Below are 14,128 nucleotides of genomic sequence, written 5' to 3' on the forward strand. Positions count from 1 at the left end.
GATAAATGAAGAGATAATCAAAGTCATTTCCTCCAAGAAAACATAATTAAACGAATTGTTGGAAAGACATCTTTTAGACTGAAAAATATGTTTCATAATAACTTAATGTTTCACAATTGCATAAGTGTCATTACTGTGCTCATTTCATATTTATTGATTATGTGTTTACTACTGAGGGTTGCAGTCTTTGATTTCCCTGTGGAGGAAATCTCACAGAGAAAAATAAGAGTGTAGCTTGTTATAATCTTAGTAGGCCGGCTAAAACAAGCCATCTTGCTGTATTAATTACATGAAATATGTCGGAAAAGTGCACATAACATATGACCCCAACCCACTGTTTTCATGTAATCTCTTCACACTCACAGTGTATGAGCTGCATGCTGACAACATGCCTGCTAAATGCGATGCCTACTTGGTTTTCAGTAATTATCAACTTGTGATTGTTTTAAAGGGAACATGTGAAAGTAATACAAACACATTGAGTAATACAATTTGAAGAGGTTACTTGCAAAGTAAATATATCATATATATGTAATTAATTATAATACTTCTTTAAATATATTTCATATCAACTGTATTCAATGTATATTCATGATTTACTTTTGGGCTGAATGGCTTTCTGTAGAGGTATTCTGGTATTTATGTGTGTTATGTAACTAAACTTAATGTTTTCATTTCATTTCTGATGAACAAGTGGATTTGGCAGCAGATTAAACGTTGCTTTGTCATCTGAGGGAGAAATGTCATCACATATGAAAAATTAAAAAAGAATATAACAGGACGCCAAATATGGATCTGGGCCCGTGACAGAAGGAGTTCACTGCCTCTGGACTGAGTTTCTGCAGTATCATCACACTATAGCTTCTCTCTGAGAGCACTAAAGCAATGGGAGTCAAAGAAAATGATACGGCTAACAAAGAGCGTAAAGCAACATGAATAACGTAAACACACTTGCTCTCAGCACAAAACAAATGAAAAAAAATACCATGAGAAATCTGAGCTTCACATTCTCTGAGACACACGACAACTCTTTGTAAATGTAAGTTTAGTCTGTGTCATTCATTGAAACTTTCTTTAAGGACAAAATGAGTAATGCAGAAGACAGAGGATCAAAAATAAACTCACTTCTCAATGAATGTTTGCTGTTAATCCTTGAGACAATGTTAACAGCCACAGTTGAGTTGTAAACAAGTCTTGACTTTGAATATTGTACAAGGCTCAGCGACACTGTTAATTCTCATTATTTCAAGACAATTAGTGAAGAGCAGCAAGTATAAAAAGTACAGGACACTGTTAGAGACAGCGTGTAATAGTCAGTAATAGTCCTAATCTTGCAACAGTTTTATTATCACCAACATTTTCTGTGTGTACATCTTAAACATGAGACCTGCTGCTGCTGGCAAAATTACACCTGGGTAACTGAATTTGGATATGTTTCCATATAATAGGCACATTTGGATAGAGATATTGAGTGACTGAGAGATGCTAATGGAAATAATGGCCAATATAAATAATTAGGATGTATACAACTCGGCCACAATGGCGTTAACTGACTTTAGAAATTGTGTACACAGTCAAAAAGAGGAAAGGAAGAGAACAAACGTGAACATATTGGCCGCTGTCTTGAATCCAATTTTCAAACTAAATTGTTTTTAGGTCAGGTATTTTGACTTCCGATGTTTTGTTATAAAATTGGCTGTTGTGCATAAGTTTAAAACAATGTTGTCTGGGAACACTAATGGGAACACTTAAAAAACAATGAATTTATAATGAATCAGAAAAGATGGACTCGTTAGTGTTTTTGTTTTGTGCAATCAGTTATTGTTTTCTTTAAAAAAAACATTCAACACCCAAATACTTCACTGCAAGATTTGTGATTTTTCAGTTTTTATACCGGGGAAACAAATCAATTTAAAGAGGAGAAAATTAAGTCGGTATTCGCTGACATCGTCTTTTGAAGTGTATTTGAAGGGTCCTTTAAAAGTACAGAGCAATATCCCAGACAACAAACTGTAACCACAACAAATATAATGGAAAGAAAACAAACAGCGAGAAGACGAATGAGATACGGCAGCATGACTAATAATTTACCTCTCTGCATACAAACAGGGAAAGTATGTGCTTTGAATCATTCATTTATTTTTTGTAAACATTCTGTTTCTGTGATAAATATAATTGAATTGTCATATATTAGTATATAATTTCTTTATAAACATTATTCCAGTTTCATTGGGTTTAAAATTATGCATGACGTTAAAGCGATGTCAAAAATATAACATGGGGTCCTTTCCATTATTTTCATTGTGGTAGCTGTTGGTTCTTTCAAAATAATATCTTTTGAGCTTATTAATATTACAACCTTTGTGCTTTTTATTTGGACAGTAATTAGTGCATTCTGTTAATATAAACACTGGAAATAGGTAAAAGACATGGTGCTGGAAAATCAGTATGGCAACAGCTCGCAGCAGGTCCTCTACATAACTGGCTGCGATTAAATCTATCAGTGAAAATGATTCATAAACTGCGGAATAGGTTTCATCACATGCAATTATATTACAGTCCTTATCAAAGTAGAAATTGGTATATTTTCTTTAATACACTGGTCATAAAATATATAGATGGAAAACTACACCCCCCTCCCCCCCAAAAACCCCCTCAAAGGAAAGAATTATTTCTGCAATAAATAAATAAACAACTTAATATACCTATGATTTCCTACTTCAACACATACCGTTTCCAAAAGGTATCACAAACATGATACACACATTCTAATATATGTATGCCTTTAAACAGGCTCTTTCTACGAGTTTACTTGCTATCCATTACATCACCACTTTGACAGGTTTGACAGCGAACAACTAAAACCTCCTTCCACAATGGCCTTCTCTCAGCGCTCTCATCCTCAAGCATTCTGGAAGAAAGCTCTTCCTGATCATCAGCAGCTTCACCAAAAGCAGTCGTATTTCTCCAAAACAATACGGAGTCTCATCATTTCTTTGTTCAGCCGAATTAATATTTATGAAAGGGCCTTAAAAGCGCATTTTCCCAAAAGATGGTTGTGAAGGTCGGTTCCCGTCAACCACGACCCCGCCCTACCTCAACGCAGAGCTGTTTTTGGCGCTCAAACGAGATTGGTCTGGAGTTGATCTCCAGGGGAGTAAGCCGGTGGGACGGAGTTAGGTTTAATGCCTCTGGTCTTCATGGAGGATATGAGCTGGTCAGGGATCTCAGCCAGTACATCTTTAGCCAGCCGCGCCATGCTCAGCACGTGGTTGCCTGTGCGGTCCATGTAGTCTCTGAACGGGACAAACTGCAAGAAATGTGTGACTTTATGAAAAGGATGTATCACGCATGCAACAAGTCTAACAGGCTATAAATATGAAGGCAAATAAATGTCATAATCTGCGAGCACAAATGAGATCTGAATTTGCGATCAAACTCCTACGAGTAACTTCGCGTTTGGTGTGAACACAGCATTACAAAGAACCCTTGAAAAACCCTCTTCAAAAAAGGGTTCTTGAGAAGCAAATGGTTGTGCGTAGAACCTCAGCCCTCTAGAAAAGAACCTGTTTGGAACCCTAAATTCTAAAAGTGTACTTTAATAACAGGAGTTAAATAAAGGTAACTTGTATTTTGTAAAGAGAGGGGATCGCAATTAGCAGAAAATGTGAAGCAGAGATGGCTTTGGTAGACATTTGTTCCTGAAAATCAGCAGGTATTTGAAGCTTTCTTCAAGTTCCTCAATGTCGTCTTTACTCTCAACAATCTGAGCATCGGATAATTAGTAGAGAAAACACAAGCTGCCCAAGCTGACCGATCACAGCTCCTGTCTGTAGCCACCATAAGTAGTCATTTCTGGGGAGGTACATACTACAGGGATACATGCGTAGGCTATGTAGCTACGTCATGGCCCCTAAACACACATTCATAATTCAAGCTTTAGAGCATTGGCAGCACTGACGCTTCAAAGAAAAGAGCAAAGAAAAGTTTCCCTGATTCTGGTGCTAGACGAAAGTTCAGAAGTTCATTAAAATCTCAAGAGGTAACCCTCTTTCCTGCAATTTTTACACTTGCCAATTAGATTATGATGATAAATGTTGGAAAAGTTTACATATCATCCTCACTGTGGTGCACAAGTAAAGGACAAAGGGTCACCAAAGCATTGTGGTTCATCCTCTGAGGATGAAGAACATGCACAGTTAATTAAATTCGAGGAGGAACATGCACAGTTAATTAAATCAAAATCGATCCATCCAATATCTTTTTAGAAAGTTGATATTTTGGTTTGAATGTGGATAAGACAAATCTTGGAGTGGGTTCATCCTCTGGGAAGCATGAATCTGTTCAGTAAATTTAATCATGATGTGCTTATTTGATTTTTCAACTTTAATACTGAATGTTTGAATGAATGAACTATCAATTACATATTTCAAGACAATGTGAACTGTTGAGATGAGATGTCTTGCTTTGAAGTAAAACAAATAACCAACACTGCTGTCTGTAAGCATGGCAACTAACGGAGAGAAACATTTAGAAAAAAAAGAGACAAAACATTAAAAGGTCTCACCTGAACAATGTCCCTCTCTGCCAACTTCCCCCTGGACGAAATTCTTATGTCATCACCATCCAGCTCAACCATGGCTATAGAGAAAAGGTATTAAAATGATCTCACATAAAAAATATATATTTTATACTGATGATTATGTACAAAAACTGCTATGGTTGGGAGCAAACCTAAAGAGCAAATTTGACTCTAACAAACCATCCCTGATGCAAACAGTCCCCAGACTGTGTTTCACCATTTTATTTATACACAATTGTTCCCTGAAGAATTTTATTTGCTGTTCTCACCATCAAACTCAGCTTGGCCAACTCCAACAATGATGATAGACATGGGGAGTTTAGCTGCCTGTCGTGAACAGAAGAACAAACAGTCGGGGTTACATTTCCAGTTATTTGTATTTTTCTCCCAATACACTTCTCATTCCGAAAATTCAGTATGGACTCTTTTCTCCGGTAAACATAAACAATAATGGACAAGATCAAATAAAATAACGAATACATAGCATTTTCCTGACTATGGTTCACATTATGATGCTCGGGTTGTTCAGAGACTGAGAGAAAATACAAAATACATTATTCAGCTCAGGGGCTCCAAGGTCATTACAACATCCAGCATATAACATAATATTTTAGCTACTACATGTTTTGCAGGCCACCTTTACAATGTGGAATACCAAATGAGTTTAAGTGCATAATGTTACACACCGTTCTTTTCAAGAATAAGAAAAACAGTAAAAATAACATGTACAAACATGAAAAAAGTATGCTTTATTCGTAAAACATCATCCTACACACTTGCATCATTCAGTCTAACATTATCTATTCATGATCTTTACATAAAGAAATGTGTCAACCACTGTTAACGTCAGAGCATAAAGGCCAAGTGTCCTGCCTATTTAACACCAATCTTAACTACACTTAAACTTAAATAGTAAAGATGTAATAGGGCTTATCTTCCACACTGTTTGTGGTGAACAGCTTTTTTTCACTGCATGATGAATCTAAACCACAGTCCTGATGGGGAGAAAGTGAAAGCTCTGGTATGAATGAATGATGTATGCTTGTGGTATAAATGCATTTAAAGGTGTAAAAGTAGGTCAGCTTTCCTAGAAAAATCTCCCGAGGGGAGAGGCCTGTCACAGATAGGAGTATACAGACTGAGGAGGACCATCCTCTCCATGTTCTCCATCATTATTCTCCCTCCATCTCCTTTGCCATTTTATCTTCCCCTCCACCTGGCTCATTCCTTACGACCTCTTGCTCTCACACTAATTACATACAGTCTGTTTGCCCCTTTTCAGCAGCAGAAGGCCACACAAGCATATACCTTTAAATGCCAGATCAGATTCTGAATCAAGGGCTGAATTATTCAGTCTACACCATTTGTTACTTTGCTTGTACTGTACAGTCACTCAGGGGAAATAACTCCATCAGTCTGTGTGAACACATCTTCCTCTTACTGCAGAGAACCGCAACAAATATACAGAGACTGTTAGCAGATACTTGTTCTCATAATACACTTTTTTGCTTCATTGGTCACATTAATCAAGAGGAGAATATTAATGAAAAAAGGAACACAGGGATACAGAATTAGAACTTTCACTGTGTCTTCAAGTAACTTGAAGGTCGGAAATCATCATCAGTTCATCATCAATTTGTTCCAACTCCTTATTAAAGCAAAATGTTTATCCTGAGTTAAATATTTAAACTCAAGACTCTATGCCTCATGCACAACTTAATACACATTTCCCTTGAATCAAGCCCGACATTTCTGGTATCTTTGTAATCTCTGGGGTTTTTTGTGTTCGAATAACGTGTGGCTTTGGGGTTGAAGAGGTCAATGATGAGGACAATGAGAAAAAGTGAAGTTATAGCAGCTTTGTGATGGATAGAGTCAATTTAAATAACATTGAAACATGCTGGCTTGATTAGGATTTTGGAAATAAAATGTATACAAAATAGGTACATTCAGAAGCAGATCATCTCTTCTTTTAGAAATTTGTAGATAAATCAGTCAGTGAGTGCCTAAAGTCAGCCAGACAGGTGAAACTTTTGCTTATTGATTCCAAGGGGACAGATGAACTGAGCAAAATGCAGTTATTTAAGTGTCTATACATTTTAAAATATTCATGGGTTTTATGAAGTTACTGGTCGAGCCAGCCTTATATCCAGACAACGAACTCACAACCGGAGACATAATCCAATACCTGGGCACAAATTGATTTATATTTTGGCCTACCAGGTCAGAGAGAGACTCTCTTTCATAATTTAAAATCCTGGAATGAAATTTGGAGCTTATGGAAAAAACATCAAAGGGAGGATGGCCGCAGAAGCTGTCCTGTTAGATAAATTGACACATTAGTCACTGCAGGCTAAGCTGCGCTGGTTTGGTTTGACCAGGTCAGTGTGATCAACAGCAGTTCTTATAACATTACCAACAGATATCTCTCGTTAAAGATATCTCTGAAGATACACCGCAGCCCAAAAACGAAATCAAAGGTACATAGATGAGTGTTGCACGTAAGTCTTTCATTATTATTAATTTCTCTGGGGCAAAGGCTAAATGCCAAGGTAAGAGGGTAAATTAGTCCTTTTTTTCTGTGGGCAGAAGAAAGTGTAGCCAGGTCCAAACAGAGTTGAGAGGTGGCAGGAGTACACAGCAGGTTCGGGCCGAGCAGTGCAGAGCAGCAGACAAGATCTTAAAAGGAAGGTGTGGCTGTTCGAATGGTTTGATTAACAGTCGCAAATTCCCTTTAAACCCAGTCTGCTGGGGGTCAGAGCACCGTGTCACTGTGCTTCAGATGGTGGGCTGTGTAAGACCACTGCCTCTCATACAGTGAACCTGTTGACCTGAGAGTGAATCTCAGCTGAGCCCCTCAGCCTTCTGTGAGTCTCGATAAAAAAGGACAAATATTGGACAAACAGAGCACCCGAGAACAGGGGTTAGACAAGTGGAGGAGAAACATCCCGTAAAGCCTCAAATCCTAGTGCAACTGGCTTATAAGCCGCTCAAAGTAACACAAAAGCTGAGAAAAGTGCCACAGCAAGCTAAAAGCACCTGCAATGCCAATGCAAGAACAGAGAGAGCAAGAGAGAGAGCAAGAGAGAGAGAGAGAGAGAGAGAGAGAGAGAGAGAGAGAGAGAGAGAGAGATACGTCCTCCAGGCAGTGTTAGAGCAGCACTTACATTCACTATGGCCTCCTTGGTCTGAGCCATGTCTGATATGACGCCATCAGTAATGATGAGCAGAACAAAGTACTGAGATCCGTCCTGCACTGCTGCTGCATACCTGAAACAGAGAAATCATTAGCACAGAGTGGTTTAAGACAGCTCCACACGGACCATGTTCAAGCAAAACAGATGCAGACAGCATGTTCATGGATTAACATACAACTCTGTGATTGGTTTAAACAACCACAGAGAAAGGCAAAGAGGAGCAGAGCAGCAACCATCTCCACTGTGTCAGAGATTAAAAACACAACAAAAAAAACATTAAAAAAAATATTTTTCAGGAACAAAGTTGCACCCCGCCCACCGTGCGACACAAAAGCTTAATATAGATATGTAAATAAGGGGAATATGTTGTATAGCACTTCATGTCTCAGAGGTCTATCCAGACTATTATGAAACCCATCAAAGACAGCACAGTGAGTGTGGCCTAGTTTCTATCGCCCATCGCTGGCTGCTCTATGAATAATTTATTAAACTGTTTATGCAAGTGCTGCAGTCTTATTCCTTCAGAGCATTATTGATTGCCTAGCACTCGTTTGACCACTCTTGATGAGTGAGAGCGGGTGAAACATGACAGATCATTGTGAGACCCAAGGACAGGTCAGAGGTCAGCCATTATTCATTCTAATCAGAGAGCGTGACTGGTCAGTGACAAGGCAGGAGCACTGACTGGTGTTCAGGAGATTAAAAATATCTTTGGCCATACAGCAATGCAGGCCACACTCACTGGAGACATTTGACCACATTAGCAGAGTAATAACTGTAACACCAAATATAATAGTGTATTATAGAGAGTTTACATTTGTAGGATTAAGATTATAATAATAATAATAAAATAATCTTCAGTATTTGAGTTTAACTGCAACATTTGGCAAAGAGAGGTCGTAGAAAATGTAATTATTTTGTCTCCAAATTCTTTCAACCAGGACTATTCAAAGTCATAATGTTTAATTTTTATTGGGCATAATATCCTTTGAAGAGTTGTATTTATGAATAGTTAGGTATTCCTTGAAATCACACAATAAAAAAGACTTCTTCCTTATCTTTTTAAAAAATATATCATTCTTGTGGGTCTATATGTATTAACTCAAAATGAATGACAATATAGTACAACACAGTTTAATGATATGAAATGTCTTCATAAGTAAGCTATACATGTTGACGCGTCCTTATATCTGTAAAGAATGTCCATATATCGGTTTAAAACAACATTATAGTGTGTCATAAACTATTTATCAAATGTTTATATAGTTCTCTTTAAAGTAAAGTCTTACCACATGGTCATTGATAACAAACCAGAAATACAGGTAAATGCTGAAAGTCAAATCTAAAATTCAAGTTCATGTCCGCAGTGCACGAACGTGAGTCCAAGTGTGAGTCATTGATATTCAGGTCCAAGCCAAGACATGAGTCATCATTACTGAGACCTAAATCCTGGTTTGAGTCCAAGAGTCCAGTATTAAAACACAGGTTGGGGGTAAGACAGTGTTCACCTTATTATAATTTAAATACTGTTTCATCTTCAGAAGACCATTTTTCAACAAATCGTGTGGTGCTGCCCCCCGCCAGACCAATCTCTAAAAAGTCTGAAATATCTGGTCCCACATATGCCTGATTAACATTTATATTCAACTCAGCTTTGCAGGCGATTGTTTATTTTCCCTTCATTAGTTCTGCTCAATTCAGAGAGAAACCATCACTCACTGTCTTAATACCTCTGACCGCATGTCTACCAGCCGAGGATTATTTACCGATTGACTTTCAAAGAAAGGACAACTGTACTCTATGTTGTGCACTGGGACAGCTATTTGTTCTTGTACCTGGCCACATGATTAACAACAGGAGAAAAGTTGGTCGGTCCATACAGCTGAACCGTCTTAAGGCTTTGATGGTAAGCTTCGAGAATCCCCTCCATGCCGTTACAGTACGGGTTCTCAATGTTGCCATTCTGAGAAAAAACCAAAAAATGAACGTCTGTCAGAATAGAACACATCAAGACTTGATATATTGTGTCTGGGAGTGAAGTTAAAGAGTAACTTAATAACAACAAGTGTTTTACTTTCCTCTCAGGGTTGAAAGTTGTATTTTTGCCTCTGACCACACCCAACCTTGCAGCGATTTCAAAATTCCACTCATTCTGTTTGAATTAACAGGAGAGTTTCAGAGGAGTCTAAGTCTGGCTCAGTTTAGCTAATGCTAACATTACTAGTCCATGCTTTGACTGACAAGCATACATTTTTACATCATTTTGATGTGGTGTGTAATGTAAAAAACAGTGGGCTTATTAAAACATTTACGTTGTTACCTGACAAGTTAGTTTGTCGAAAAATTTCTAAAATATATCAACCATCCATCGAACACATATCTAGGCTTGCTGGATTGAAATGTGCAACAGTTTATTAGCAGCTGAGTGTGTGCTCAATCCAACGCATCAAACCCAGCTGTGATGACGCGGTGTGCAGGTTCATCCTAACCTACAGAGGTCCGTGAAGTAGAGCTTCGCTCCCATAAGAGAATGAGTAGAATGGAGTTGAAGGACAGTTGGACATCAGTCTTTGCTCCCAGAGACGTCCTTGTCAAACTTTGTTTCAACAGTTAGCTGCCTTAGCTACAAGGCCCATTTCTAACCTAACAATTCACCCAGGACTCTAACTTTACTTTTAAACCCACTTACAAACCTGAGCATGAAGACTAAGACTTCAATTATATGGTGAGATGAATCTTAATTTACAAATTTTAATGGAAACATGGAGTGATGCAGACGTTACCCAGTAGACAGACTCCTCATTAGGCTGTACTATGCAGCAGCCAGAGCACATTAGCTGGCAGAGAGAAGCCAAATTGATTTAAGATGATCCTTCAGCCTTATAGAACCTCATTTGCACTATAAAAAGGTAAATGAAATTCACTCGGAATTATGCATATCAGAGGTGCAGCAGCGGTCATCTCACAATGCACACATCCATATGAAACAGTTATCCATGCATGTTGGAGAGAGCGTAAAAACACAAACGAGTGCTCACACTCAAAGATTAGATCCACTGGGACGGGCAAATTCATTTTAACATAGAGTCTGATTAACTTTGTGAACATTTCAGATGGTGAATTACAACCCGAGTGTGTGAAATAACCCCATAATTTACTCACCAGAGGGAACTCGTGGGAGACCCTCCCATCAGGGGGCAGCTTAGCACCGAATCCCAGGGCAGGGAACATCTTATCACTGTCATAGTCCTGGATGATCTCTCCCACGGCCTTCAGGGCCATGGCATAGGCATTCATCTGGTACGGGTTCATGTAGTGCAGTGAAGTGGACTGTGACGGATTTCCTTCCAAGACAAGTGAAGTCAGAGTCAGTGATGCAAACCATCAGACTGAGGCTGAACTGACAGCTGGAAGCGGAGCAACAAGAGCCAAGACTAAATTGGATGTTTTGAATAGGAGGTGAGCCTCGATATGACTATCTGCGTTATTTACAATACAGGAATTCAATGTTTATATTTTCCTGTTCATGTTTTGAAGTAACAGTGGCATTGTAAACACGTCTGGGTGGATATTAGTTTCTAGGACTCCCTTTTATACCGGCATGAATCAGTAACAGTCAAAATATGACACGCAGTTCAGTGAAAGCAGAGAAAATCAAATACCTTCAGAATGATCTCATTGAAATGTTTTAATGTATCCATGAACCACAAATTGACTTTATGCAATGGTGAAAAATATTTAAATATTTAATAGATTTTGTGTGCATCTCTTTATTTGCACATTAACATATCTTGCCATTAATATAACTAGAGTATGTTTTATGCATGTCCAGCTCTTTGATACACATCTATCGTTTGCTTTGTAGTTTGCACTAGATACAGAAAGTATTTTTTTTACCTTTTCTACATTCTGTTTATAATCACTTTTGCTTTGTCTTCTCTTGTTGTCCTCTTTTAAAAATGTATTACATGTACTTGACTTTATTTATCACGTGAACATGTAGATAAAAACAGTTTAACAATAAAAAAGATTAAAAGGTTAAAAAAAGAAAAGCAGGAAAACTCCAGCCCCCCTTTTGATTCATGGAAAATGCAATAGTCATACATCAGATGACAAATGGAAGCAGAACAGGGTGATGGTAGCGTAAAACACTCACCGTTTGATGCAGTGAAATCAATGGCCACTGTGAAGTGAATCTGAGTCCTGAAACAAATGAATGAAAAAGGATGCTGTTAACAAAAGAGAGGCAAGAAAAACTCAGCGCTGCAGTTTAATGAGGCTCTCCCTGGTTTCACTGTGCTCTCTGCTCTACCTCTCACCTGAGAAAGTTGTGAGAAAACAAAAACCCAATACAGTTTGGATAATGCACCTTTACTGCCTGGACAACATAGGATCTAATCAGGTTTTTTGAGAGCATAAATTTACTAATGGTCAATCAGCATCCTAAGCACTGATTTGATGCTAAAATGACTAAATTTGATGCATATTTTAAGATTTAACAGTGAAGCAGTAAAATCAAAACAACAAACACATCCCATGAAAAAAACTAGAAAAACAAATAAATGCAGAGTAATTTCACAAATAGTCACATTATGAGTTGCCGCAGCTGTCTTAATGATCACACTGAATAAAGATATAATTATTAACACGGCGCAAGAGCTGTAAAAATAAAATAATATCAATTCCATACTAGCTGTTTTGACTTTACCTTTTACCGTTCTCAAGATATATGAACATTTCCACAATCCTGTACAGTATGTATTATTATAGTCACATCATTAACTTTACTATCATTGTAATCACCGTTTGTGTCTTTGTTCCACCTGGTTGTATTAGCAATGGAAAGTTTGAGGTCTACGTCAATCTGAACAAAAAGCAGCCTCACAAAATGTAAAAAAACTATTGGATGTTTTTTATTCATGAGGTCATAATGACAGACAAGACCTTGAAAATAAACTGAACATGGCCTGACTGGCCTCTGCTGGATTTGTCCGTTTCCCCAGTGAGACAAAGGAAGAGAGAGAGGGAAGGGGAGTTAGATCAAAGTGTGTGCCCTTTCGTTGTGATTAACACTGATTGCCTTTCCTGACTTTGACTCCATTGAGAATATTCCCACAAGCGCCTTATCCGAGATAATGGCGGCTTCCTCCTGGAGAGACTCTGACCCCAGCTCATTAATCAGCATTGAGCCGGGCCGCTCAGCTGACAAAGGGGAATTGTTACAATGGCATGCTGCCTCAAGTCTCTGCTGATTTCTATGGTAAATTTTGAAAGTTAAGCGAGAAAAGCAAGGTGGTGAGTTAGTGTTAAGGCAGAGTGTTTACTCTAGAAATGGTCACACAGGAACTGTCCGTCAAACTGCCAATTACAGTCAGTCATCGGAGCATTACTTGGAAATTCCTCCTCAGACAGGAGCTGTTAAACTCTGCAGTTAAGTGGGAGCACCTACAACATGGTCCTATACCTTTTTAATCTGAATGTTTTTAAGGACTAGAACACAGCTGATGATTGTCACATTTATAGCATCCTTATCATAAACCCATTTACAAAGCACAATCCCTAAAATAAAAAATATATTTAAGTAAATAGACACACGATATAACAAGAAAATGCATACAAAAATACACTAAACAAACACTAAACACATTGATTTACAATAGCAAGGTATAAGTACCTAAAAAAAGTAGTGCAGAATTTTTTTCCAATTAATCGACAACCACTTTCTAAAATAACCATAGTTACCATTACCACAATCTTCTGTCATTGAACAACATCATCCAATATTAATGTACTGGTCTGGTGATTGGGCTGCTAATTTTATATCATATATATAAATATATATCTTTCTTCAAATATTATCTTAGGCATTCACAATGTCTTCCTAAAAAATGTCAAACCTTTGGTCCAACAGCTGCACCATTCACATGGCTGACATCCCTGGTTTCCCTGGTTTAGGAATTTGGATTATTCTTGGGTCAGAGCTATAGTTGTCACTATTCTACGATCCATCTATCATCAGTATTTTTGTCTGTCTGTCTGTGGCTTGCTGCAAGAGTTAAATCTTTAATCACACTTTGCTGTGTTCAGATGACTAAATTTGGTTTCACTATTTATTTATTTTGTTTTCCCATTGGTAATGCTCTGTGGGGATATGTTTGAGAGCAATGAGCTCACAAATTATTTTGTGACAAAAAAATTGATATGACTTGAGGTTGACTGATGCTGCAGTGTTGTCTGTTTTCTAGGTCTAAAACCAGTAGCTGGTCTGGGGTTACTATTTTTATATCTGCAATCCTCAAATCTATAGTCCTTGAGAGCGGGCAATTCTTCAGTTCTCTGAAGTCTCAAT

At 37.9% G+C, this 14,128-nt stretch overlaps 1 protein-coding gene across 4 annotated transcripts in view; it reads right to left on the reverse strand.

Annotated features, from left to right (window-relative positions):
• Positions 1-3,060: 3,060 nt before the first annotated feature.
• Positions 3,061-14,128, reverse strand: part of cpne5a (copine Va) — a 64,069-nt gene continuing 53,001 nt past the window's right edge. For all 4 annotated transcript variants that reach the window (XM_054608783.1, XM_054608784.1, XM_054608785.1 and 1 more), the window contains 7 exons: positions 11,936-11,982; positions 10,942-11,123; positions 9,615-9,742; positions 7,750-7,852; positions 4,852-4,909; positions 4,568-4,641; positions 3,061-3,310 (listed from right to left, as the gene is read on the reverse strand). In XM_054608783.1, the coding sequence (XP_054464758.1) occupies positions 3,122-3,310; positions 4,568-4,641; positions 4,852-4,909; positions 7,750-7,852; positions 9,615-9,742; positions 10,942-11,123; positions 11,936-11,982 (781 nt within the window). In that variant the 3' untranslated portion in view covers positions 3,061-3,121. The remainder of the gene's footprint in view (positions 3,311-4,567; positions 4,642-4,851; positions 4,910-7,749; positions 7,853-9,614; positions 9,743-10,941; positions 11,124-11,935; positions 11,983-14,128) is intronic.

Source organism: Anoplopoma fimbria, chromosome 12, assembly GCF_027596085.1.
Source record: "Anoplopoma fimbria isolate UVic2021 breed Golden Eagle Sablefish chromosome 12, Afim_UVic_2022, whole genome shotgun sequence".
Lineage (NCBI taxonomy): Eukaryota > Metazoa > Chordata > Actinopteri > Perciformes > Anoplopomatidae > Anoplopoma > Anoplopoma fimbria.